The sequence below is a fragment of the Xiphophorus maculatus genome, chromosome 9 (assembly GCF_002775205.1).
Source record: "Xiphophorus maculatus strain JP 163 A chromosome 9, X_maculatus-5.0-male, whole genome shotgun sequence".
In the NCBI taxonomy this organism is placed as follows: domain Eukaryota; kingdom Metazoa; phylum Chordata; class Actinopteri; order Cyprinodontiformes; family Poeciliidae; genus Xiphophorus; species Xiphophorus maculatus.
Genome location: NC_036451.1, coordinates 5,065,468 through 5,090,574, shown reverse-complemented (window position 1 = coordinate 5,090,574; position 25,107 = coordinate 5,065,468). Strand labels below are relative to the sequence as shown.

The following is a 25,107-nucleotide window of genomic DNA, read 5'->3' as shown; positions in this document are numbered from 1 at the left end:
ATATGTTTGATAAAATTAGTTTTGAATTTGCTGTGAGACAGATTTGACTTTTTGATTGCCCATTTGGACATGAATAAAGATCTGAATCTGACTGTCTACCCTGTGGCTGGGTCCCTCTGGTAGTTTGGAGGACAGGGTGTGTCGATGCACTGGTAGCTTCCTCTTGTGTTGAAGCACATCCGATTTACTCCACATTGGATGTTCTGCTCCAGGCACTCGTCTATATCTGTAGATATAGCAAATGGTTCATCACTGTGTGTGAAGGTCATCTCTCAATCCAATGTTTTAGTTGACTGTTCAGTAAAAAATTCACAAACTTTTAAATCAATTACAGAATTTTTGGGTCTCTGCAACCCCTAGATTCAAGAGATTAGGGTTTCACCTTGACATGTTTTTCCATTAGCCATCAGGCGGTAACCAGCAGGACAGAGACACCGGTGGCTCCCTGGTGTGTTCACACACTCATGCTGGCAGATGTCCCTCACTTCACACTCATTGATATCTATTGGTGCCACATAAAGAAACACAAAATACAGTTTTCTTCTCTATTTGTAACAGATTTAAAGCATCAAGCAGCATCAAGTCTTTAAAGTTTTTCTGTTAACTCTTCTCCATCATGTCAGCATTGTCCGTTCTACATAGTTACCTAAGCAGTGGCCATCCCTGGACTCAAAACCTTCCTTACAAACAGGGAAATCCTGCCTTGAGCGGTGTTTGTGAGCCTCTCTCCGGTTACGGTTCATGTAGCGCCTATTTGTGGCGGTGAAGGAGTTGTAGCTGTGAGAAGCAAAGCTGTGGTACAGCCGCTGGTTGGGCGCTTGTTCAGGAGAGGACTGGGACGTGCGGTAGCCGTATGAGTAACTTTCGTAGGTGGGTAGACGCTCCAGCCCAGCGCAGGACTTGCCATCTCCCAGCAGGTGGCGTCCCGGTGGGCAGGTGCACTTGAAACTACCAGGAGTGTTGATACACTCATGGGCACAGGGCTGAGGGAGCCGCTCACACTCATTTATGTCTGCCCTCAGTGCAAAGGAAGACCAGCACCAGGAGAAGATGGAAAGGACAAAGTGACAGGAAGAAATATAATAGGGAAATATAGAAGAAAGATAATGCACAAGTGAAGAAATAACATATTAGGAGTAAAGAAAGATACGGACAGAGAGGGGAAAAATGGAATATATTATTAACCTCACTGCATTATAGTACATTTTCATGTTTATTGAGAAATGCATTGAGACTATGCAAGGCATCGGCAGGTAGGTTTCAAGGTTCGATTAACAATGTCAACACCCTTGAAATTTTCCATTATACTACTCTGACACAACTATACTAAAGGACATTGCCTATTAATCAGGGTATTGCTCTTCTGAAAATAAAGCAGCCATGCTAAAAGTATGTAGCAGTGTGACTGTTAGGCAGAGTGCAGGCTACCCAACTATGCTGAATAAAACTGACAGCTGATATTAGCTTTCAGTTTCTATATACGAAACTAGATAAGTCATTAAAAAAACTTAGGATTCATCCAGGGTTAATACAACACAGATAATATGGAACTGAATGCCAAAGCAAAACCAGACAAGAGCTGTGTCCAAATGCAACGGTGACAGAAAGGACAGAATTAGAAGAAGGTGGAAAGAAGAGGCATACAAAGAGCAGTGGTGCTGGTCTTTTCAGATTATTTTTACTTTCATTATGTCTAATGAAGTGCTAAGAGCTGCCATATCTCACAACAAAAACAGTCAACTTGATCTATGTATAATAAGATCTGGCTGTATAATTAAGTCACATGAGCAAAACAAGAGCTAAGAGTTACACTTACAAATAAATCAACATTAAAGATAAAATAAATGCCTTTCTGATGCTCCATCTTGGGCATTGTTGTGCTTTAGCCATTCACAGCTTTTCATACAGATGAATGACATGTGGAGAGGAGGGTTAGGAATGCATACTAAAAGTACTGTGAAGAAAGATGTGAAAAGTGTTGAGGAAGTTTAAAAAGGAGCCAAAAAATAAAGCAAATGAAAACAGCTGCAGTTCAAAACAATTGTAAAATGACTACAAAAATGCTGGAAAATACTTCCACTTACAAGAAAAGCCATCAAGAAAACAGCAGCTTTTCCATCTTAATATGAACTCATAATATGGAATGTTGTTTTGCAAAGCAAAGCAGCTGCTTTTTGTGAAGACTCAGTCAGCAGTTTTCATAGGAGCATCTGGTCACATGCAGTGGATGGATATGGTGTAAGATGATTTTCAAAATTTTATGTTTAGTTTAAATGAAAAGACCAACTTATAAAAATTGCAGAAAGAAGCACGGGAGCTTTAACAAAGTGAAGGACATGAGCAAATCTGACAAATATCCAGTTAAAATATCTTGCCATTACATTGCAAGTTTATCTTTCTTATATTCCAAAACACTTTAATTGTATACAGTTTCTTTGTTTCTTAAGCTGGGAAGACAATACAGGATTTTTACGTACCGACACATGGGCGTCCTACTCCCTGAGATCTGAAACCACGTGGACATGTACAGTGGTAGCTGCCTCTGGTGTTCTCACAGATCTGGTTGAATCTGCACTGATGCGTCCCATCTCTGCACTCATCGATGTCTAAAAGCAAGAAACAAAGAAGACATAATCCCTGTGTGCTTATTCATATTTCCTCGTTAGCTGATACCGTCTGTCTTGAGCTGCCAGTCACTCACCCACACATGTGCCGTTCCCACTTTTGGTCATGCCACTCGGACACAGATCAATGCAGGTGTAACCACCTCGCGTGTTTTTACATTGTTGATCCAAACGACAAACCCTCTGCCTGCACTCGTTTATGTCTGAGACAACATAAGACAAGAAAAAAAAATGCTTAGACATTAAAAAAAATCTTTTTTTCCCCCATAAAAGATAAACAACAACTGCTTTATTACTCTTTAAAATACTTCAAGACAACACAAGTTTACTTTTGCTGCACCAGTCCTGCACAACGTCGTTGAATGTACTTTACAGGAAAATATAGTAACAGACAAAAAAATATAAAGAAAACAAGAAATTAATTAAAGAAATAAGGGAACACTTTAAACATCATATAAAAAGGAAGAGATAAGGTGCAAATTGAAAATACATGAATAGCTGAGACATGATAAAAATTGGTTTGACAAAATAATCTTTGCCTTTCATTGGTAGGGTACAATAAACAACATGTTTTCAGTCCAGATTTAAAGGCAAAAGGTTTATAGTTTGTGCCTGACAAGCAACTCTTGAGTACATTCATGTTCAAGGCCAGCCAATACTTTACATTAATGAAATTTTAAAATCTATTATTTACAAACACAAGAAGTGCAGAGAATTAAAGATCCTTCAGTAGTGACCTGGCCATTTTTTCTATGTCCTGTTTTCACACGTGTTGTTAAGATGTTAGAAGGCCGATTTATTAATAGACTTTATGTGGTTGGTAAACCTTAAACCAGAGTATGTGACAACTAATTTCATTGCATGGTTTTTTGTTTTTGAACTACACTGAGTATTCTCTAAGTGCATTTTTGGGGAAAAAACAACAAAGTTTCTGCATTGACTTAGAAGAAAGTCTGAGCCAATCAAACACTAAAATCATGATCATACACTCTTGTTTGACTGCAAGGAACTATTTCTGTTGACAGAAATATAAAGCTTTGTATCAGAGATGCTATAGTACTACATAATGTGAATCTGGATGAATGAATGCATGTAGAATAAAAGTGGCCCAAGAACAGAACCCTGAACCGTTTGTTGTTTAGGATTCCAGCTCTAATCATTTATGTTTTGACTGGCCTGATGTTAAACAGGGTAGTTGACTCACCTATGCACCGTCTGTTCCTGAGCTGAAAGCCCGGTTCACAGGCACAACGATAACTTCCTATGGTATTCATACACTGCTGATGACACGGCTGGGACTCCAAGCACTCGTCCACATCTGAGGATTATACAATGAGTTCTAATAAAGACAGATCACAAATTCAGCCATGAAATAATTAGCTGCATCTATTGAAGTACCGGTGCAGCTGAGCCCATCAGCGGTTCTCCTGAAGCCACGGCCGCATCGCATTACACATCTATAGGAACCAATGGTGTTTTCACAGTCTTGTCCACCATGGCACATGTTTCCACCAAGGGAGCACTCATCAATATCTAAAACACAGACAAAGAGCAAATCAAAAGCATAGTAGGTTGTGAGAATGACAATTAACTCCCAGAATCAATGCAATGCCTGGCTACACATTTCATACCTTGGCAGGTTTTGCCATCAGCTGATATGGTGAGGCCATGCGGACAAGAACAGTAGTAGGTTCCCATGGTGTTGTGGCAGGCATGAGAACAGGGGTTCCCAACTTCACACTCATTTTCATCTGCAGCACAAAGAACACAGAAATAAACTCCAACGTAAGTACAATCAAATAGGCATATTTAAAGTGACATTAGTTATAGCTGGTATTGATGTTTTGGCATAAAAGCAGTAGCATGTGGTGGAATAGACTTCACCTGCACAGTAAGGCCCAGCAGACACCAAAGTGAAGCCATGAGGACACTGGTTGCTGCGATCACCTGGAACAAACCAGTATAAAACCACTATGAAACCCAAACTGGAAGTAAGCCAGAGTTCCTGATGACATTCCTTTGAATTAATATTTTTATCCACTTGAAAACACATTTCAAGAAGTTGGCACAATATTAAGTACCACAGAACATTGCTATTGTATTTGTAATTTATGTAATCTATAAAAGTTAAATATAATTTTAAACTTGGGCAGTACTGAAAGTATAGTTAATTTCTGATTTTTTAAATCAGAGTTTAACAAAAGTTAATATTTGAAGAAGTAGATCATTTACAATTAGATACAAAAATAAACACCTATGAAAACCTGCGTGTTTAGCCTATGTGTAACTTATTTGTGTATATGGTATTAACTATAAGTAATAAGAATTAAAAATAACAGCTTCAAAAATGTTCTGCAAAATGTAACAAAAAAAATCAATTTCTGGTAAGGAATAAGTTAGGAAACTCCCATATGTCTTCCTTCTTGAAATAGCTGCAATCAAACATTTATTACATCAGGCGCACATGATTAAAACATCATAACTCAGTAATTGGAAGGATGCTTAAAGTGCATTCAAAGCAACTACCACAATGGCCGTCTAGCTTTCCATACAAGTTTAACCTGAAAGCAGACTGCAATGTGCATCTTCAAAGGACCTTGCTTTGCTCATATCCACCTTTGGTTATACTGGCTCGGATGCTATATTCCAACACTTCCTCCAGGGGGTGGTAGAGAGCACTGATGGCCGTGGCATGGAGCATTTCTACCAGGAAGGGCATCTTTTCTTTAGTGCGATCATAGGAGATGGTGTGGTTCCAGGTGTAAGGCACACTTTCCTTGTCGACGGTGAACATGCGGGTCGATAGAGCGTACAGCTCACCGGGACCGGTCTGTATGTAATCCTCTGTGTAGTCCTAAACAAATACACAGCGTTATTCAGCAGTTCATCAAAAAAAAATTATTCTTTCAAAAACATCTGATATTTTAGGTTTTCATCACATGCAAGACAAACTTTACTCTCCTAATTTTATTTAAGATGTCAATATAACAAGAAGTGCAGGAAAAATAACAAATACAAGAAAAAAAAAAGAATTTTAGGTTTAGTGGAAAACAGTGATGGGTAGAATACTGTAAGTGCAACAAAACAGACTTTTTGTATAACAAAATGTATTTCATCTCAGTGGTAAAATTAGTCTTCTTAGACCTTTGCTAGAAAACTGCAGCTGAAAAATGCAAACAATGTCTTAAACTATATTGACATCAACAAAATTGGAGTTTTGAGTTAATTAATGAAAAAACTTTCATGTCAGGCATGAAAATATAAAAAAAGTACACTGAATTTTGTTAAATCGATAACAAAACTGATAAGTAAATTGATGTTATGATGAATAAGGTAATTATCAACAACAAACAGTTTGTTTAAAGATTCTAACTGATTCTCATTTTTTAAAGTTGTTCCTTCACTGTAAAGGAAGAGGCAAATTTATTTAAAAACACAAAAAAAGCTCTTTCAGAATTTTTGCAAACAAGCTTTTTTCTTAATTTTCTCCTTAAAATAGTTGTCCTCAAACCCTGATTACCATTTACCTTGATGTTTATGTCAGCATGTGAAGGCAGCTGCAGAATATGGCCGTTAACTACAATGTCCAGAAGCAAAGCTCCATCAGAGTCCAGGCCTCGAGCAACGTGGGTCATCCTCAGGATTTCACCTAGCAGAATCCAGTCGAACTAAACTTCAGTTATCCAATTAAATTTATCCTTAATGTGTGTTTATTTGGCCATGACCAGAACCTACCTGTAGCAAACTCCACCTGCGTCTCTCGCCTGAAGACGCCGCCCGTCAAGGTGTAACCGTTAACAGCCTCTCCTATTTCCTGTGCAGTGGTCCAGTAGATGGGGTTCAGTATGGAGATGAGCTTCCTCATCGCAGGACCTTAAAGTTAAATGTTATACATTCAGTTTTACAATCAAAGTTTAAGGGAGCTATGCACCTTTGGGTGAAAATACATAAATGAAGTTGTGTATTCAAGGCTGACCTAAAGTTCTTGGTACATTTGAAATAGTGGCTTTGATGGTTTTGCTGCCTGAGTTGCTGTCAGTGATTGTGGCATTTAGGAAGGCGATGCCAAACTCAATGTCATTAATGTTTCCTATGATGCTTCCTCGAGTTTTATGAGGCCCACCTGACAAACAGAGAAAATGTTTATGGCTGTGAATAGTCAAGGTTTATACAGAATCACAAGAAACTTTAACAAATCAGTCACAATCTCAAAATGTAAAAATCCCACAAAATATCTCAGTGAGAGCTTAGAACCTGATGCAAAATTTACACAACAGAAATCAGTTTTTGTTGGTTTCATACCAAGAATTGTTGACCTAATTCTAATATCTACTAACTAAACATGGAACAGGCTAAATCCAATGAGCGATGAAAACAATTTTTTTTCAATCTATGTAATTGTAATGTAAATATTAATAAGAAATTCACACCAAATAAAAAATACATACAGAAAATAAAGTTGTGTTCAATAGAGTGGAATGAAAGAAGGGGCAAGTATTGCAGAAAGGCTTCAAACAAGCAAAATGGTAAAAAAAAAAAATAACTGAAGTATTCAGAAAGAAATTCCACCAGCGCACATAAATGTCAGCTTAAAGATTTTGTAATGTCTCTTTCATAATTATTCTGACATTTGCTTCAGAATATTTACACAAGTCAATGAGAAAGAGCTTTACAGAGGCTTAATGTTAAGATGTTTTGGGAGAACTGAAAATCAGAGTGTAAGAAAGGACTCCAAAAACTTTCAAGATTCTGAGATTTAGCCAAATTAGCATCTAAGCAACGTGGGCAACTGCTCTTTCCATATGGGAAATGTAGTGAAGCTGTCATTAGCAACAAAGGCTTTTCGACAAAGTATTAAATATCTTCAGTACTTATTTGTGGTGCCATTTCACCTCATTTCTCATAATTTAATTTAATTTAGGGACTAATTAGTTTCTTGATTTTTTTTGTATTCGTGGGTTACTTTTCACATCTGGTGTGGATTTCATGTCAATATCCTAATTAGAAATAAATGTACTGAGAATATGATTGGCATCTTCAATGCTATTTTTCTTGTCTGGATGACAACCTATTTGCATCTTAACATCCATATTTTACGCAGATAAATATGACCACATATCCAATTTTTAGATTATGTCATTACCTGGGCATGCCTGATTGTTGCACCTTGATAGCTGAGTGGGGTCACCTGGACAAGGCCGGCCACCGTTACTGGGAGGCGGGTTATTACAAAGTCGGACACGTGTCCTTTCTCCTCCGCCACAGGAAGAGGAGCATCCTCCCCATGCCTGCCATAAGCTCCAGTTACCATCCACTGCAATACATCACAAAAACAGAGGATTTCATAGCAGTCAAGTAACTGTTAATGCATGAAACCAAGACTAAGACGGTATGGTACTGACTCACCAGGACAGTCTGCAGTGCTACATTTCTGCATCTGTGAATCGGCTCCTCCACAAGCTCTCCCACCATGAGAAGGTCGAGGGTTGTCACAGGTCCTGTAGCGCCTCATCTGACCTCCGTTGCATGTCTTGCTGCAGCGGCCCCAGCTACTCCACTGTCCCCAGTTACCATTGACTGACAAACAGTGAAAATAGAGAAATAAGCCAGAGCAAAAACTCAGTTTTCTTTACAAGTGCTTTATTTTTATCATTTAAAACTCACTTGGACAGGGGTCGCCATTGCAGAAATCAGTGTGCACATCATTTCCCTCACACTTTCTGCCACCATGCTGAGGGGCGGGGCTTGCACAGAGGCGTGCCCGCTGTCTGCTCCCACCGCCACAAGAAACACTGCAAGGCCCCCAGCTCATCCATGATGACCACTTTCCATCCACTGGAGAGCACAAAAAGAGAAATATTAGAGGTTCAGATCATTTAAAGTGGTTGTAACAACTGTACAACCACTTTCCATCAACAGTCATGTTACATATACAGTACATTACATGTTTAAAGACTTATAGAAGCTCTGTCAGGATGGAAAATGTACAACTCCAATAAGTTTTAAAAATGTGAATATGAGTAAAATAATCTACCAGTGGAACAAGCACTTAAAAAAACAATATTAAGGAATTACTTATTTAAAACAAGTTCCTATATCTTGCTGAAAAGTTACTTGCAAGTCAGTTTTGTCTTATTTCAAGTGTAAGATATATGCATTAGAAACTAGACCAAAAATACTCAGTAAGACTTTGTGTTTTTGCAGTGAAGGTCTAAGTTTACTTTAATGAGTGTCTTTATTCCAACAGCCTCTTACCAGGACAAGGTTTCTCCTTGCAGACTTGTGATTGGGTGTCTGTGCCTTCACACTGCGGGCCGTCAAATGCTGGAGGAGGGTTGTTGCACAGTCGGATCCTGGATTGTACGCCCTTACTGCAGGTCTCACTGCAGGGGCTCCATGACAGCCAAGAACCCCAGTTGCCTGTCACTAAGAAAGCAAAACAAATGATGCAGAGTGGCAAGTGTTTCTCTAAGATATAAACTCATTTAGTTTAGATATTTTAACTGTAAACCTTCTTACCTGGGCATGGTCTGATACTGCACATTATAGCTTCCACTGCCTTCCCCACACATGGCCTGCCCCCATGCTGAGCGGGTGGGTTACTGCAGCTCCGGAGCCTCGTTTTGTTGCCCTGACCACAGGTTTGTGAACATTCCTCCCAGGGAGACCACTGTGACCAGTTGCCATCCACTTTGCAAACAACAAAAGTTTGGTTTTAGAATTTTTATTTGCACACAGACCAGAACATTTTTCAAATGTTATTAATAAAGTACCTGGACATGGTTTCCCCTGACAGCTACGTGTTTCTGTGTCTGATCCTGCACAGTGGCGTCCTCCGTTAGCGGGTAAAGGAGTGTTACACTGTCTGACTCTTTTCTGGGTACCGGCGCCACAGGACACACTGCAGATGCCCCACTCAGTCCACTCAGAATATCCACCATGAACTGCAAATTAAATCACATGCACACATTCATTTTTAATTTTCCGATTTGCAAACTCAGAAACTAAAGTTAACAGTTTTTCATAATTGTACAGTACTTAAAAGTTTTTACCAAGTGTAAATAAGTGGAATAATAATCGGCATCTTACCGCGAACAGTGAGAGTAACGCTGACCACCACTGATCCGAGTAAGTTCCTGGCTACGCATTCATATTCAGATGTGTCCTCCTTTTGGGCACTGGTGATCCGGAGGGAGCCATTAGACAGGGTGGAGAAGCGGTCATTTGCCAGCAGGGGACGTGCATGTTGGGTCCACTCTATCATGGGTCCTGGCTCACCATCTGCTTTACAGCTAAGAACCACTGTGGTACCTGCATCCACAACCGTTCCGACTGGCTCCAAAGTTATAACTGGTGCCCCTGATTGGAGAGGACGCACCTGTTAAATTAACTCTCCCAATGACTCTTCTTTTCATTTTCTTCACAAATTAAATGTTATTTCAGCTACACTGGAGTGAAAAAGGCAAAAGCTTACTCTGAAGTGTAAGGGTGACGCTTCTTTCCACAACCCCAGCATCATTTGTTGCTACACACATGTAGCTGCCCGCATCTTCACTCTGTCAAATGCATTTTAAAGAAATACATATTTTGCATCTATTCATGCTACAACAATAAACGCCAATGTATTGCTGTTTCTCAGTTAGGCCACACATTTTCCATTTTCTAATTTTTGAAATATGATCACTCAACAGTGTTCCATGAGCTCTTACAACTTGGGATATTGTTTTGCAACCTAACCCTTGTTTAAAATTCTCTTCCTTGGTATTAATGATGCATTTTGTTCAAAAATGAATCTCTGACCAGTTGGATTCATTCTGGACTCTAAAAACTGATTAGATTATATCTGAAGGCAGTTGGCTGTCCTGGATTTTATTTAGGGGATCTGAAAAAGTGGGTGAATGAAAATGTGTGCTAAGCTTTTTTATAGAAAAAAGAAAAGTTGATAAACCACGTATCCCTTTCACTCAGATTTATACTTTTGATCTACATTTTGTATATTATAATAAAACACATTAATATTTGTTCTTTTAAATTGGCAAAATGTAAAAAGGTTTTGCAAAGCACAGTATATCCTCAGCTATATTTTTTACAGGTGTCATTTCCTACCTCTGTGCCGTAGATGGCCAGGGAGCCGTTATCTAGCTGACGGATTCGGTTGTTGATCCGGATGTTTATGCCATTTTTGCTCCACTGGATAGTTGGCAGCGGGTCGCCTCGAACCTCACAGTTCAGGATGGCATTACCACCAAGAGGTTCAATTCGGTTGGCGTGAAGGTCCCCATCAATTATTGGAGGTTCTGGAGAATACATTGTTAAGATATATTTACTAGAATTTATTAGAAGACAAAACTGAAAGATGCACATTTTAGGAGAGTCAATGTGTGCTTCATGCAATATAAAAATAGACACTACTGTTAAAGGGAATATACACATTTTTATCAATATTTGTCAGTGTAATTAGACAACAAACATGATTTTTTTCACCATTTTCCATAACTATTAAATTATCCATTCATAAAAATCTATTAATTCTCCCACTGTAAAAGTGTGATATTTTTCTTAGTTGTAAAAATTAAACCTAGTATCAAAATAAGTTTTCTTTAACTATAAAACTGAGGTATAAAACCTAATATGCTATCTTTTTTCAAAGAACCTAGAATGTATTGTTCCTTCACACACATGTTGGGATGAAAATGTCTCCTTGGATTGCAAAGTTATTGTTTTTGGATTACCCCAAAAACTGGACTTTAACTTCAGCCTCCACAAGCAACTAATCTAGATTCTTTATTTACAACCTTTTAACAGAACATCACTTCAAAAACTCAGAACAACCCCTTTATGAATGTTTCATAAGAGTTTGGTTTACCTTTTACATAGACGAACCCCAGGGACTTGATAGTCCCCACTCTGTTTTCAGCTACACATGTGTAGGTACCAGTGTCTTCTTTACTTACTCTCTCTATCACAAGCTCACTGTGACCATTCACATGATTATAGTGGACTACAGCAGTGGGGCAAGCACAAAGAAAACACATTTAAAGATGATGAAATACAAAGAAACATCTAAATAAAAAATATGACGATACCAACCAAGCTATCGCAATTTTGTAATAAATCATACCTGGGATATTTTTGTTGTTCATGATCCATTTAATGGTGGGTGTTGGGATTCCACTGACACCACAGGTCAGCACGAGTCGCTCTCCTTTGTTGAGAGAAACGTCTGTGAGCAGTTTGGTGAAGGAGGGGTGCGTATGAACCGACAGCGTCACCGTCCAGCTGTCCTCCCCGACTGAATTCGTTGCGACACAAGTATAACTGCCGGCATCTTCAGGCTGGTATATGATTTTGTTTAAAAACACAACATTCTTGTTAACCCACAAATATGCATAAGAACTTGTGTGAAGAGATGAGTAAAAACACAAACATTTCCTGGTCTGTGTGTTTTCATACCTGAGCGCTGTCAATAATCAGCTCCCCAGATGGCAGGATGGTGAACTCCCCTCGGCTTTCACTGAGAGGATTCCCGTCTTTTTTCCAGGACAGTTCGGGTTGTGGGATACCCTCCGCCACACACACCAGCTGAACCTGACTTTTTTCCACAACAACCACCTCCTGTTTTCCTCCACTGATAGAAGGAGGAACTATAACATAATAATAAAAAAGGACAAGAATGCATTTCCTTTTACTTTTGCAAAAGTAAAAATCTGATGTTTACTTTGTGCACATGGTTACTAGAAAACCACGTGCACCGCTCATCTCTTAGCAACAGATTCACAACAAATATGGTTATTGTTAAAAAAACATAATATTTCCTCTGCTCTTTTGAAATACTACTTATCTTATTCTACTTAAGAATTGTGTAGTTGGTGAATATTGCAGAAAAGTGAAAATGTTTTTCTTTGGTCATTGGTGGTAAAAATCGGACTTATACTTCGTGGCAGTTTGTTACCAGAAAAAAAAAACGCTCATCTCTTAACACCAAATTAATAATAAGTAATATTATTGTTTATAAAATATAAGCTCTTTTGAAATACTGCTTATCTTATTCCACTTAAGAATTGTGCAGTTGGTGAATTTTGCAGAAAAGTTCATCTTTTTTTTTGTGGTGGTAAAAATCTAAAAATCCAGCTAGGAATCAGATATAAAACAGAAAAGCAACACAAAGTATTTTTATCTCTGAATAATAACGTTAAGTTTCCAACTTACTCTGTACAGTAAGTGTCATATCCAAGCTGTCAGTGCCGGCAGGATTGGCAGCAGTGCAAGTGTATCTTCCAGCATCACTCTGCTGAACGAAGGCGATCTGGAGGGATCCTGAGCTGAGCAGCCGCTGGTGTCCAGAGTCACTCAGCAGCTGCCCGTCTTTGTGCCATGTGATGGAGGGTGGAGGAGATCCTGCAGCTTCGCAATGAAGAGTCACAGAGGAGTCCAAAAGTGCAAGTAACTCCTGAGTCTCTGAACGGATCACTGGAGTAACTGCAAACAGAAAGTTCATTTACTCAGACATTAGAAAGTGTGATCAGAAAACTAATGGTATAACAATGCCTCCATTGATTAAAGATATTATTTGTTCAAATATAGAGTACATCTGCTAGAGATTTCTGTGAGAAATGTGAAAGTTAGCTGTTTTAATCAACATCGTAATTAGGCGTCACCCACCTTGCACTCTGAGTTTGGTCTTGCCCAGTGCAGTGCCTGCAGGGTTTTGTGCTACACAAATGAAAGTCCCAGAGTCTGCTAGAGACGCCTTGGAGATCTGGAGACTTCCATCAGGAAGTATTGTGTAACCTCCACCTAAAGAAAATCAAGAAATTTATGTCTGTGCTAAATGTGGAGTAGAGAAGAAAATGCAGGTCTAAAGTTTTTGACAAAAGAAAATCTGCCAGGTATTTGCATTCAGTGTACTCCAATACTGGTGAATAAAATAAAATTCCTGTTTGGGAAGCAACATCAATTTGTGTGGAATGTATTGTCATGATAAATCCAGGTGTTCTGTGAAGGTCTCAAAAGGTTTACTAGAGAACAATAGTGAATAAACGACCTGATGAAGACTGAGGAACACACCAGTGGATTGCAGTGAGGTCAGGGGATAAAATTACAGAGAAGTTTAAAACAGGGTCATGATTCAAAACTATATTGCAAGCTTTAAACTTGTCATGGAAAACAGTTCAGTCCATCATCAAATAATGGAAACTGTATTTCACAATTGCGAACCTGCCAAAAAATGTCTGTCTACTGAAAACTTAAGAGTTCAGCCAGGGAAAGCATTAATTAGAGAAGAGGACAGGTGATCCATGGGAACTTTGGAGGAGCTACAGGGATCGACAATTCAGATGGGGATATCAGATTACTGATTAATCTGATCAGTTATTAGTTGTGCAGTGCAGTAATCAGGGCATCATTAATATAATCAGGAGTATTGTCATGAAAACTTACAGAAAAACAGAAAGAGAGGATGAAAACTTACATAACCTCTCAATAAAAACATTATAGTTTCTGGTGGTAATTCACAAAATGTGAAAATATCTCCAGGGGTATTAATATTTTTGTATGGCACTGTCGAAGACGTGATTACCAGTGGCAGGTATGTTGATGCCCTCCTTCTGCCAGGTAATGGAGGGTCTGGGTGAGCCTGTGGCTCTGCAGGGCAAAGTAATGGTGCTGTTGTAGATCACATCCAGTGTGGAGGGATGGGACTGGATCACTGGCAGTTCTGAAGAGACGAACGGAGAAAAGAAGATACTCATCATCCGTCGTACTTTACAGTAAAAGTGTTTTTTAGTTTTACAGTTGATACTTTGAGTGTAATTATGACTGCCTTGAGTCCAACTTAACTTAGAAATCAGTTGGAAATAAATCAGAAACAATAGTAATAATAGAGTAGCAATAAAACATTTTGGCATTTAATTATACAATTTAGAGTTTTCTCCTCCAAAATAAGGTTTTTGAAAAAGTTTTGTAAACTGATTTTGAGTAATATTTGCAGTATTGTTTGACTTCTCAATAATTCGATAGGCTTTATGGAACCCTATCACACTTAAAAATGTAGCTCATGAACACATAATGTTGATTTCTTGCATAGAAATCCAACAGCTTATGCCTTATTTGGCTGAAGAATTTGTGTTTGTATTGTGTATTAACTTCATTAATAAAGTACTTATAAAGATATGGCTTGTTACAGTCTGCATACCCTGCACTGTTAGCTGCACATGTCGGTGGGTGGAGCCAGCAATATTTTTGGCCATGCAGGTGTAGCGTCCAGCATGACTGAGCTGAGCAGCAGGGATCTGTACTTGACCTGAAGGAAGATAAAGACAACACAAATAAACCGATATGCTTCACATCAGTTACAAAAGTTCAGAAGAATCATACCTAACAAGCATTTAAAATGACATAAAGCATAAGTAATTTAGTGGACTAATATTGAAATGTTTAGCTAAAATTATAGAATATGTTTTGAATAAATAAAAGTTTAACCTGATGGCAAAATGTTGTATCCTTCTCCTTTATTAAGAAGCTTCACGCCACCTTTGCTCCAGTGGACTGCAGGTGCAGGCACCCCAGTTGCAGTACAAGCAATAACCACCGGGGACAGTCTTGTAACAACTATATCTGTGGGTTCATCTGCTATAGATGGAGGAACTAGGACAACAAATTATTTTGTGGAATTAAAAAAAAAAAATCTTACGTTTTAATTAACCGCATACAAAACTCAATCAAAATAATGACAAGAATGATGATACCTAAACAAAAGTTTTTCTCACCAATAACTGAAAGAGCAATGAATCTGGATTCCTCTCCAGCTTCATTAGAAACCACACATTTGTACTCTGCAGTGTCCTCCACTGTAGGAGCTATAATCACCAAGGAGCCTGATGATAGCAATCTAAAAAATAATTAGGACAAATAAATATTTTTAAGAAAACATATGGTAAGACGTTTTACCTAACTACAACCTAAATCTGGAATGAATATTCCTCAGTGTGTGAATGGGTGACTGACTGAATGTAGTGCAAAGTGCTTTGGGGTCCTCTGGACTTATTACAGAGCTATAAAATACAGGCCATTTACCATAAATACTTTGAAAACAAACTACAAAAAAGTATTCATGCACTCTTGACTTTCCCACATTTATTTTATTAGGATTTTATGTGAAAGAGCTACAATATGAAATATAATGTTGAAGTATGGACAAAAGGATCCATGTTTTTCTTTCTTTTTTACAAATAAAAATCAAAAGCCTCTTGGGGCATGACTGTTCCACCTTTTCACATCTAAAGGCAGACATTTTTGAACACTCTTTCCTGCAAAAGAGCTCAAAATCAGCCGGGTTGGTTAGAAAGTAGCATTAGGTCTGGAATGTGACTTGGCCAACCGTACACATAAAAATGATTTAACCTAAAACGCTGTGCCAGTTTTTTTGTAGGTTTCATCAGACCAGAGCACCTTCTTCTGTGTGTTTACTATGTTCCCTGGTGGATAAACTTTACTTTGGACATCTTATAGTTTCCTGAACCAACCATAAACATTTTTGCCACTCTTCCATTATGGCCAGGTTTGTTAAGTGCACAAGGAAAAGTCATGCTGTTCTCCAATCTGAGCTGTGTATTTCTGGAGCTTCTCCAGAGTTTTTATGAGCCATTTGGATACTTGTCTGATTAATACAAGTATTAACCAGATACTTGTCTGATTAATACATTTTTATGATGTCCTGTAAGTTTTGGTGGACAATTATGGTTTGGTAAATTCCATTTGTAAAACACTATTTTCTATTTTCATAAGATTGAATGAACAGCATATTTTAAGATTTACAAATCTGGGGCTTCTTTTATTGTTAACCTAATCCTAATCCCGCTTTAAAGTACAGACAAGCGAACTGTGTTTATAAATTGGAGGTCTTCCATTGGCAGCTGGTTGCTTTAAATTTGTTTTTAGAAATATCAGAGTAAGGGAGCTGAGTATTAGTGCCTGAAACACACACTACAATTTTATTTACAAGATATGTACAATTTTTTACTATGTACTTCAAAGCTACACCTTATTCTGATGTGCACAATGAATCCACCAAAGCTTGTAGTTATATTCTGACAAAATGTGAAAAAGTTCAAGAGGTATGAATACTTTTGCAAAGAACAGTAAATCCCAAAACCCCTTTCACACAACATGCAAAGAGATACATGGTTTAAAAAAGATTTATGTTTTACAAATGAGTAAAGATTGGTAGGAAACCTGAATAGACCTGTACATGTTCTGATTCTGCTCAGTACTGATGGTTCGACCATTCTTGAGCCAGCTGACGGTGGGTTTGGGAATGCCGGTGGCCTCACAGGGTAAGGTGGTCTGAACGTTGACAATTACCGTCACATTGGTGCGACTGCTTGTGATAGAAGGAGGAACTACACGATGAGAGGACAAAAATGATAGTGACTACAGCTCTGCTTAGCGATGCTTTGTTCATGCATAGCTATCACTCACCATAAACTTGAAGATCGACTCTCTTGCGCTGTGTACCAGCCTGATTTGTTGCCATGCACAGGTAGCGCCCGGTGTCCGTCACCTGAGCTGAGGGGATGTGTAAAGATCCATCCTCTGCAAATGTATATCTGGATAAATATTAACAAATTAGACATTGATCTGGACATTAAAATATTGTAATATATCCACAAGAAGATGGTTTAGGATAAATACAGAACCCAAGAACATGTTCTACCTGGGGTTATTTTCTGCTATTATTGCTCCATTTTTCCTCCAGATGACTCGAGGCGGTGGCACGCCGCTTACCACACATTCAAGAGTCGCTGGCTTGTTGATGTGTGCCACCACCATCTGAGAGCCGTCCTTAATAGCTGGAGGTACTGATAGGATAGATGTTCATATTACCAAATAGTTTGACTTTTCATAAGACAAAATGTCCAATTTTATTGTGATTTTTTTTGTTTACTTCTTAATGTCTCAAACGATTGTTTTTATTTACCGTTAACAGTCAGGTTAAACAGTCGAGTGGTCTTGCCCGCGATGTTACTCGCCACACAGGTGTACTGAGCTCTGTCCGATAGAGCCGCCATGTTGATTTGTAAATAGCGTCCACTGGACAGAATACGGAGCCGTGGTGATTTCTACACGTGTGAAAGACATGAATACAAATGTAAGTCAGAGTATGCATTGTATATTTGACATCAATACATAGTTTCTAGCCCACTTGTATTAATATTACAATTTTTATGGCTATGCTAATACATTGTGGTTCTCTATTAAGGTACAAACTAACGAAGAACGATTCTATTCTATCCTATTCTATTCTAGTAATGGTTTTAGCTACTGACCTGGAGTAGTGTGCCATCCTTGAGCCAGGTCAAAGTTGGAGGTGGAACAGCATCAGACTTGCACTCCAGAGTTACCTGACCCTTCTGCAGCACTGACAGATGCTGAGTTGTGCTTTCTCCAGATATATTAGGGGGAACTGAGAGGAACAACAGCAACAAAAAAGGCCAGATGCTATTTATAAATACAATTTTAAGGCTTTTGTTTAAATATTGAAAATTGTAGCCATGGTTTTCATCAAACAAAAGCAAGCAAATAAATTTCTGTAAATAATTTTTTTTTAATAATATCTATATACTGGTGAAGGTTGGCGGTAAACAACTGAGCAATAGACCAAATATCAACACCTAGATCTCATTGAGACATAAGTTAATGTTACAAACTAATTTAATAATTTTTTAGTTGTGATGTTGTAAAACCAGTGCCTGTTAAAAATTTACAAGAGTAGTGTTGATATGACAAGAAATTAGCATTGTATACTATTGAATGGAGTAAAAATCACATTAATCTGAATTATCACTAAACATGCTTCCATTAATGTAATTACAATTATAATAAAAGCAGTTCCAGTTGTAGTTGAAGAAACCCAGTACTAAGACACTCGATACCGGCCGCACCGTTCAGAACTGTGGTCAATGTTGTTCTGATCGGTAATTATGAATTTTACTGAGCAATCAATATTTTGTTTTTATTAAAAAAACTATTTTTTGTTTCTGATGATATGCAGAAAGCATATTTTTAGTGTACTGCCTGTATGCTTTGGATAAACGTGTGTTGTTTCTGTCCACTGTCATATTCACCTCTATCCTCTCAATGTTTGGATTTTTTCTTAAAATTGTAAATTTATTGAAGACTCAAAACAACACAGTAGCTAAAATACTCACCATGCACTCGAACCAGGAAATCTTTGTCATCATCTCCTGCTGGACTGTTTGCTAAGCAGCTGTATCTGCCTGTGTCCTCCAGCTGTGGGGGAAAAAGTTAATTTTTTAACATTTTTACAATAATACAACATATACTGTGACAAAAACAGGTAGGATTTTACAGTTTAAGTCTGGGGAGACCCACCTGTGCTGCGGTAACATGGAGTATCTCTCCCCCACGGAGGAGATGAAGGTTTTCTGTCTGTGGAAGTGGCCGTTCGTCCTTCAGCCAGGTCAAAGTGGGTATTGGAATACCGGTGGCCTCACAGAGTAACTCCAGGACATTATTCACCACTACAGAAACCTCTACTGGTTGATCAGAGCTCCTGATGCGTGGAGGATCTGAAAAAGTAAGCAAAATGAAGCTAAAACAAAAGCTGAAAATAAAAAATAGAAGCTAGAGAATAAAGTTTGCCTTCACTTACCCAGAACTTTTAGGTTAAAATTGCGGCTTGCTTGGCCAGCATTGTTATTAGCCACGCAACTGTAGCGTCCTGTGTCATTCACTTGGGTCTGGCTAAACTGTAAGGTGGTGTTAAAGCCGAGGAGACTGATTCTGCGGTCAGCGGTTAAAGTTTCTCCATCTCTGAGCCAGGAAATGGTAGGAGTTGGGCTCCCATCAGCAATACAGAGCAATGATGCCAAATTTCCTCTGATGACAGTCATATCTTCTGTGGTTCCTGCTCCTTCCAGACCAGGAGGAACTGACGGTGAAAATTTAAAAGCTCATTACTGGCCAGCTCTTCATTTCGCCTTGAAAAACCGTATGAAAGAATACACTTACCGTGAACCTGTAGATTATACTGTCTGTTGTCCACTCCTGCTCTGTTAGATGCCACACATGTATAGCTTCCCCCATCAGACACTTGGATTCGGTTTATCCTGGTACACGAAGGGACAAAATGGTCCATCATGAACACTTTCATATCTACAAGTGACTACACTGTAGTTCAAAAGTTTGTACAGTAAATATATCCACAACCCTAGGACTTTTTTGTGTTCGATACATTACAAAATACCAACAAGCCTAAGTTTTGAGTATTGTATGTCTATCTTTTGTCAAAGAACAACAGAATGGAACAAAGGACAAAGGCAACCACCTACCTTCAAAATTAATCTAAATAGCATCTGTGTGTAATTTAAAGCTGCAGTATGTAATTTTATAAAAATTATGTTTTTTATTTTTTTGACATATTTGTTAAAGTTATGTTGTGACAGTAGGGTATGAGACAAATAATCTCTGAAAAAACAAAAATCTAGCTTCTCTGGTTCCTTGTGCCAAAATGTGAAAAAATTCAAATGACATGAAACTTTTACAAGGCATTGGAAACCCATTATTTCATGATTAAAGCTTTTACATAAACACATTCTAAGATAAGAGCTCTTTTTACAAATATATTAAACACAATATTTCAGACAATGTTTTAGGAAAAAACCCCCAGAAAACTAATAATCCTGACTGCCTTCTTTATGTTCCCTGACCATTGACCCACCGGAGCACTTGTCCAGCAGAGAGAAGTCGTATGTTAGAGGAGACTGGGAGAGGCAGCCCGTTCCTCAACCAGTTCAGTTGTGGCCGAGGTGACCCAGTAGCAACACATTCAATACTGACAGAACTGTGCAGAACTGCGGTCAGATCCTCACTGCTGCCGAGAATGGATGGAGGAACTGAAAGAAGACAAATTTGAGATCAAGCAATAGATTAGATATACACTTTGAGTTTAAGATAAAGAATTAAACCCACCATATACATGTAAATGAAATATTCTGTCCTCTTCTCCGGCAGCATTGGAGGCCACACAAGTGTACTTTCCACTGACAGCAGGGTCCGCTTGGGTCACAATTAGAGTATTAGCATGTGGACTGACCCTAGAGGAAAAGACAGAGATGTTTTACATTTTTAACACCTTAAAGGCAGAGTAAGGTGCCTTTAAGCTGACTTTAAGCTGACTTTAAGTAAACACCGTAAACTTTAAAAACTCTGTTTTCAAAAAAAATTTGGAAAACAGAATATTCCAAATTACTATTTGGAAGAATTTTCAAGTTTTTATTGAAAGTGCCTTTGAGAGTACTATGCTTTCATTAATGTGATACTTTCCTCAATTCATCCTTAAGTATTGTTGCCAAACAAGATTTGCAAAACCTACAACGTCAGTGCAAAGTAATAGAAAACTAATTCCATTTTGCATAACATGGGTTAATAACATTTAACCCATGTTATGGTTAAATGCAGAGCATTCAGAATTTTACAACAGATTTTTATTTTTAAGAAAAAAAAACCCAAACCCCTAAAAACTACTCTAAATACTTATTTTGATGATTGTTTTTAATAATTATGGTAATTTAAGTCTGGAAAACCTGTCCCACTCATGGGACAAGTCCACAAAGTTTCTGTGTATGCCACAAAGTTAAATGTGTGGGACGACAAAGCAAGTTTATTTCCTCAAAGCTACACATCTTCCTGCATCAAGTGCAGTAAGCCATACTGTGAATTACTGTAATCTGTCTGGAGCATAAGGGTGTAAAAGTTCAGACAGGCAGGCTAATGACATACTACCACGGCTAATCAAACCTGGAGGGTGTACATTTAAGTACCTGAGACCTTTGAGTTCTGTATTGTTGATGGCTTCTCCATCTTTCAACCACTGGATTGTTGGAGTCGGGATTCCCTGAGCTTCACAGACAAGCTCAATGCTCTCATTAACAAGGACTCCCATCTCCCTGGGCATTTCTGATCCAGAGATACTGGGTGGGACTAAGAAGAAATGATTAAGTTAAGTACAAAATAGCTGACAGATATGAAAATGTTTGCTGTGATAACAGAGACTATTACATTTATTCTTTTAAGCTATTCTCCTAAAGGATTCCAATCAGCCTAAGGCTCATAGTAATGATGTTTATGTACCTTGTATAGTGAGGCGGTAACTCTTGTGTGCTTTGCCCTCAACATTAGAGGCCACACATGTGAATGTCCCACTGTCAGAAAGTTGCAGCCGTGCTATCTGTAGTTTGCTGCCTCCTGAGAAGATGTTCATCTCCAGAGACTCAGAATTCTCTAAGGGAAATATAAAGTTTCCATAATTGTGATTATGCACATCATCAGACAAAGCATTGATTGTTTTAGGTCTGTTAGGATTATCGCATTTATATTTACTAAATCCAGGAGCAATACCTAAGATGTTTTGAGAATCTTTTATTTCTGTCTTTGAGTTAAAAAGTTTAGATGTTACATTTTCCTTTTTCCTAGAGTTACTGATTATTAACCTGTACGACTTAAGTCATACATTGTCTGGATATATTCGCAGTACCTATAGTGTGTCCATTTTTCAGCCACGTGAGACTGGGTGGAGGGATTCCAGTAGCATCACAAGTGAAAGCAACTGGGTTGCTGATAGTTTCCACAACATTCTCCTCTGATGGGCCATCGATACTGGGAGGAACTGAAGAGTTAGAACTATTTGTTATTGTGCCACAAATGAAAAAAAAAAACACTTTCAAACATCTGCTATAGCTGTTTTTGAAATATATGGATTGATAATTATTGTATAAGACTCTACCATGAATATTCAAGTTGAAGTTCTTGTTCACTTGACCAGCAACATTTGAGGCCATGCAGACATACTGGCCTGTATCAGACACCTGCAGAAAATAAACTGTTGCATAAAAACTTTGCATATTTTTGCAAATACAAATGATCCCTGCACATATAAGAGGCATTAAACAGTGTCTTGCAAAATAATTAATGCCCTTTGAACTTTCAGATTTAAGAATGTATATTCATAAACATTTTACATTCAATCTGAATTAACTTGAGCTACCTTGCACAGAAAAATGCACACAAATGTAAGTCTCTATATGTACAAACCATAGGACTTAAAGCTCTAATTATGCAAAAGGTAGTTCTACAAAGTAGGAACCCAGGGGAGCTAAATACAAATGAATGTCACAGTTTTTTCATTTTTATTTGTGAAACATTTTAAGATCGATGTATTCTTTTCCTTCCACATCAGTTACATACTACTTTGTGTTGGTTTATCACATAAGATCCAATGAAATAGAACAAAACTTAAGGTTGCAATGTAGCAAAATGTGGGACATTTCAAGGGATGTGCATACTTCTGCAAGGTACTGTTTTTAAGTAGGTATTTACTCTGATTCCATAATTAATAGAAAAAAGAAGCCGGCATTGTTTGTGTTACCTCAGAGCGTTTGATCTGAAGCATTTGTCCCCCTGGCAGAATATGTATGTTTGTTGTTTCTGTCACCACTCTGCCATTCCTGTACCAGGTGATAATGGGAGGAGGGACAGCGTTGGACTCACACTCCAAAGTTACAGATTTCCCAACAAGAATATTAACCTCCACAGGCACGTCTCCGCTGTTGCCCCGGATACTCGGCGGTACTGGTGAGGCATGGAAATTGAGAAATTGTTCAGTGTATGAAATAAAGCCAAAAACCGAGAAGAATCTGTAGAAAAAAAATTATAGGCTTACCATAAACAGTGAGATAGATGTGTTTGTGAGCCTGTCCTGCTGCATTTATGGCCACACAGCTGTACTTTCCACCATCAGACACTTTTGCTTTAAGGATCTGTAAAGTACGACTACCTGAAGAGACAAAAGGACACAGACATGTTCAGAATCTTACGTAATATTCTGTTCTTTCAAATTTTTGAACAGAAATACTGTATTTCTTCTCTTTGATACATGACTGATAATAATTTCAGTACCTGGCATGATGAGGGCATTACTTTTAGGCTGTATGGGTCCTCTGTCATTTAGCCAGCTCAGGGTGGGAGGAGGGAAGCCGCTAGCTTCACAGGTGAGGGACACAAAGTTGTTCACCACCACTGTCACATTCTCTGGAGTCACACCAACAATCGTGGGAGAGACTGCAAAAAAAAACATGCAGTAATCCAAAGAAAGTCATTGTAAAAGCATAAAAATTTCAGTCAATTTATAGTCTTCATATTAAAATTACATCCAATTCACAAAGCAAAAAGGGAATTCAGAACAGTCTCTAATAGCTTACCATGAACATTCAGGTTAAAGTGTTTCTCTGCACTTCCAGCTACATTTTCAGCCACACACACATACTGTCCTGTTTCAGAAACCTGAGCATTCGACACCTGAGGGAGACAAAACTTCTTAAATATCAAGATAATAGCTACAGTATCAATTTAACAATGTTAAACAAAAAACTATTGTGCTAAAACAAAACTATAAAAACTTGAAAAGATGGTAAGTCTTAGGCCTGAAATCATTTTAATGCAGTGTTTTTGGAAAACAAAATTGTCACATTGCAGGATATATAGAAAAATATTTTTTGTCTGGAATACTAAAATTGTCAAGCCGAGATTAAAAGTTTTATTGCATGATGAAATCGTAGCTGAACAAGTGACTGTAGGGTGTTTGCTGATATATTTCTGTGTTTCCTGTTTGTTACCTGTAATGTTCGTCCATTAGACAGAATACTGCGTGGTCCGCCTGAACTCATCACCTGACCATCTTTAAACCAGGTGATCTTGGGGGTTGGGTTTCCATTCACGTGACAGTCCAGTTGGGCAGTTTTGTTGACCAGGACAATGACTTCTTCAGGCACATCACTATCTGATCCTCTTATGCTTGGAGGTACTAATGCAGTAAAGACACGAAAAAGCTTTAAATCATAGAAAAATTGCACACAAATGCTTATACAACCGTTGCAAAATGTTGTTCTAAAACCTTAAAAATAATTGGTTGTAATGGAGACTTTGTTCTTCTTTGCTGGAATTCTCCAACAGTGAGCTTTGGGAGTTTTGGGTGATTGGCTGCACCCCCATAAGTAAAGTGGAAAACTTTAGAAGTTTCTTTGGTAGTTCTAAGATGGTTTCCACTGTATCTATTATTGCATATTTGGCGTATTTGGTGCTTGAACTATTAAAATAGGTAGTTATAAGAGTTTTTAAAGAGGATCTAAATTATACAGTTATAAGACACCAAATGAATAATTTGACACAAAAGTCTTCAGCAAACTATGCAATAGTCATGAAAATTAGACACTTCTTGATCTGTACCAAAAATAAACCCTCACCTAGCACTCTGACATTATACTGGATGGAGTCTTCTCCTGCTTCATTGATGGCCACACAAGTGTACCTGCCAGAATCGTCAAGCTGCGCCCTGGGAATCTGTAACACCCTCCCACCTGAGAACCAGACAGCATGGGCTGTTACATGTAAACTTTGCTTTCCTTAT

General features: G+C 38.2%; 1 protein-coding gene across 1 annotated transcript in view; it reads right to left on the bottom strand.

Moving 5' to 3' along the window:
- Positions 1-25,107, bottom strand: part of hmcn1 (hemicentin 1) — an 82,410-nt gene that overhangs the window by 1,641 nt on the left and 55,662 nt on the right. Inside the window, exons 55-106 of the mRNA XM_023339534.1 lie at positions 24,944-25,057; positions 24,317-24,504; positions 23,903-23,999; positions 23,601-23,762; positions 23,365-23,478; positions 23,071-23,273; positions 22,429-22,510; positions 22,180-22,311; positions 21,777-21,926; positions 21,467-21,626; positions 20,616-20,740; positions 20,365-20,539; positions 19,656-19,753; positions 19,297-19,575; positions 19,017-19,213; positions 18,833-18,914; positions 17,951-18,087; positions 17,602-17,743; positions 17,338-17,482; positions 17,103-17,230; positions 16,867-17,023; positions 15,392-15,513; positions 15,105-15,269; positions 14,818-14,925; positions 14,203-14,340; positions 13,287-13,421; positions 12,834-13,103; positions 12,078-12,268; positions 11,746-11,959; positions 11,491-11,625; positions 10,731-10,921; positions 10,099-10,180; positions 9,714-9,983; positions 9,398-9,568; positions 9,144-9,314; positions 8,880-9,050; positions 8,289-8,459; positions 8,031-8,201; positions 7,768-7,938; positions 6,601-6,747; positions 6,360-6,497; positions 6,152-6,273; positions 5,241-5,478; positions 4,509-4,571; positions 4,256-4,375; positions 4,023-4,157; positions 3,829-3,942; positions 2,702-2,827; positions 2,478-2,606; positions 647-1,012; positions 383-502; positions 100-226 (exon numbers count right to left, since the gene is read on the bottom strand). Coding sequence (XP_023195302.1) covers positions 100-226; positions 383-502; positions 647-1,012; positions 2,478-2,606; positions 2,702-2,827; positions 3,829-3,942; positions 4,023-4,157; positions 4,256-4,375; positions 4,509-4,571; positions 5,241-5,478; positions 6,152-6,273; positions 6,360-6,497; positions 6,601-6,747; positions 7,768-7,938; positions 8,031-8,201; positions 8,289-8,459; positions 8,880-9,050; positions 9,144-9,314; positions 9,398-9,568; positions 9,714-9,983; positions 10,099-10,180; positions 10,731-10,921; positions 11,491-11,625; positions 11,746-11,959; positions 12,078-12,268; positions 12,834-13,103; positions 13,287-13,421; positions 14,203-14,340; positions 14,818-14,925; positions 15,105-15,269; positions 15,392-15,513; positions 16,867-17,023; positions 17,103-17,230; positions 17,338-17,482; positions 17,602-17,743; positions 17,951-18,087; positions 18,833-18,914; positions 19,017-19,213; positions 19,297-19,575; positions 19,656-19,753; positions 20,365-20,539; positions 20,616-20,740; positions 21,467-21,626; positions 21,777-21,926; positions 22,180-22,311; positions 22,429-22,510; positions 23,071-23,273; positions 23,365-23,478; positions 23,601-23,762; positions 23,903-23,999; positions 24,317-24,504; positions 24,944-25,057 — 8,059 coding nt within the window. The remainder of the gene's footprint in view (positions 1-99; positions 227-382; positions 503-646; positions 1,013-2,477; positions 2,607-2,701; positions 2,828-3,828; positions 3,943-4,022; positions 4,158-4,255; positions 4,376-4,508; positions 4,572-5,240; positions 5,479-6,151; positions 6,274-6,359; positions 6,498-6,600; positions 6,748-7,767; positions 7,939-8,030; positions 8,202-8,288; positions 8,460-8,879; positions 9,051-9,143; positions 9,315-9,397; positions 9,569-9,713; positions 9,984-10,098; positions 10,181-10,730; positions 10,922-11,490; positions 11,626-11,745; positions 11,960-12,077; positions 12,269-12,833; positions 13,104-13,286; positions 13,422-14,202; positions 14,341-14,817; positions 14,926-15,104; positions 15,270-15,391; positions 15,514-16,866; positions 17,024-17,102; positions 17,231-17,337; positions 17,483-17,601; positions 17,744-17,950; positions 18,088-18,832; positions 18,915-19,016; positions 19,214-19,296; positions 19,576-19,655; positions 19,754-20,364; positions 20,540-20,615; positions 20,741-21,466; positions 21,627-21,776; positions 21,927-22,179; positions 22,312-22,428; positions 22,511-23,070; positions 23,274-23,364; positions 23,479-23,600; positions 23,763-23,902; positions 24,000-24,316; positions 24,505-24,943; positions 25,058-25,107) is intronic.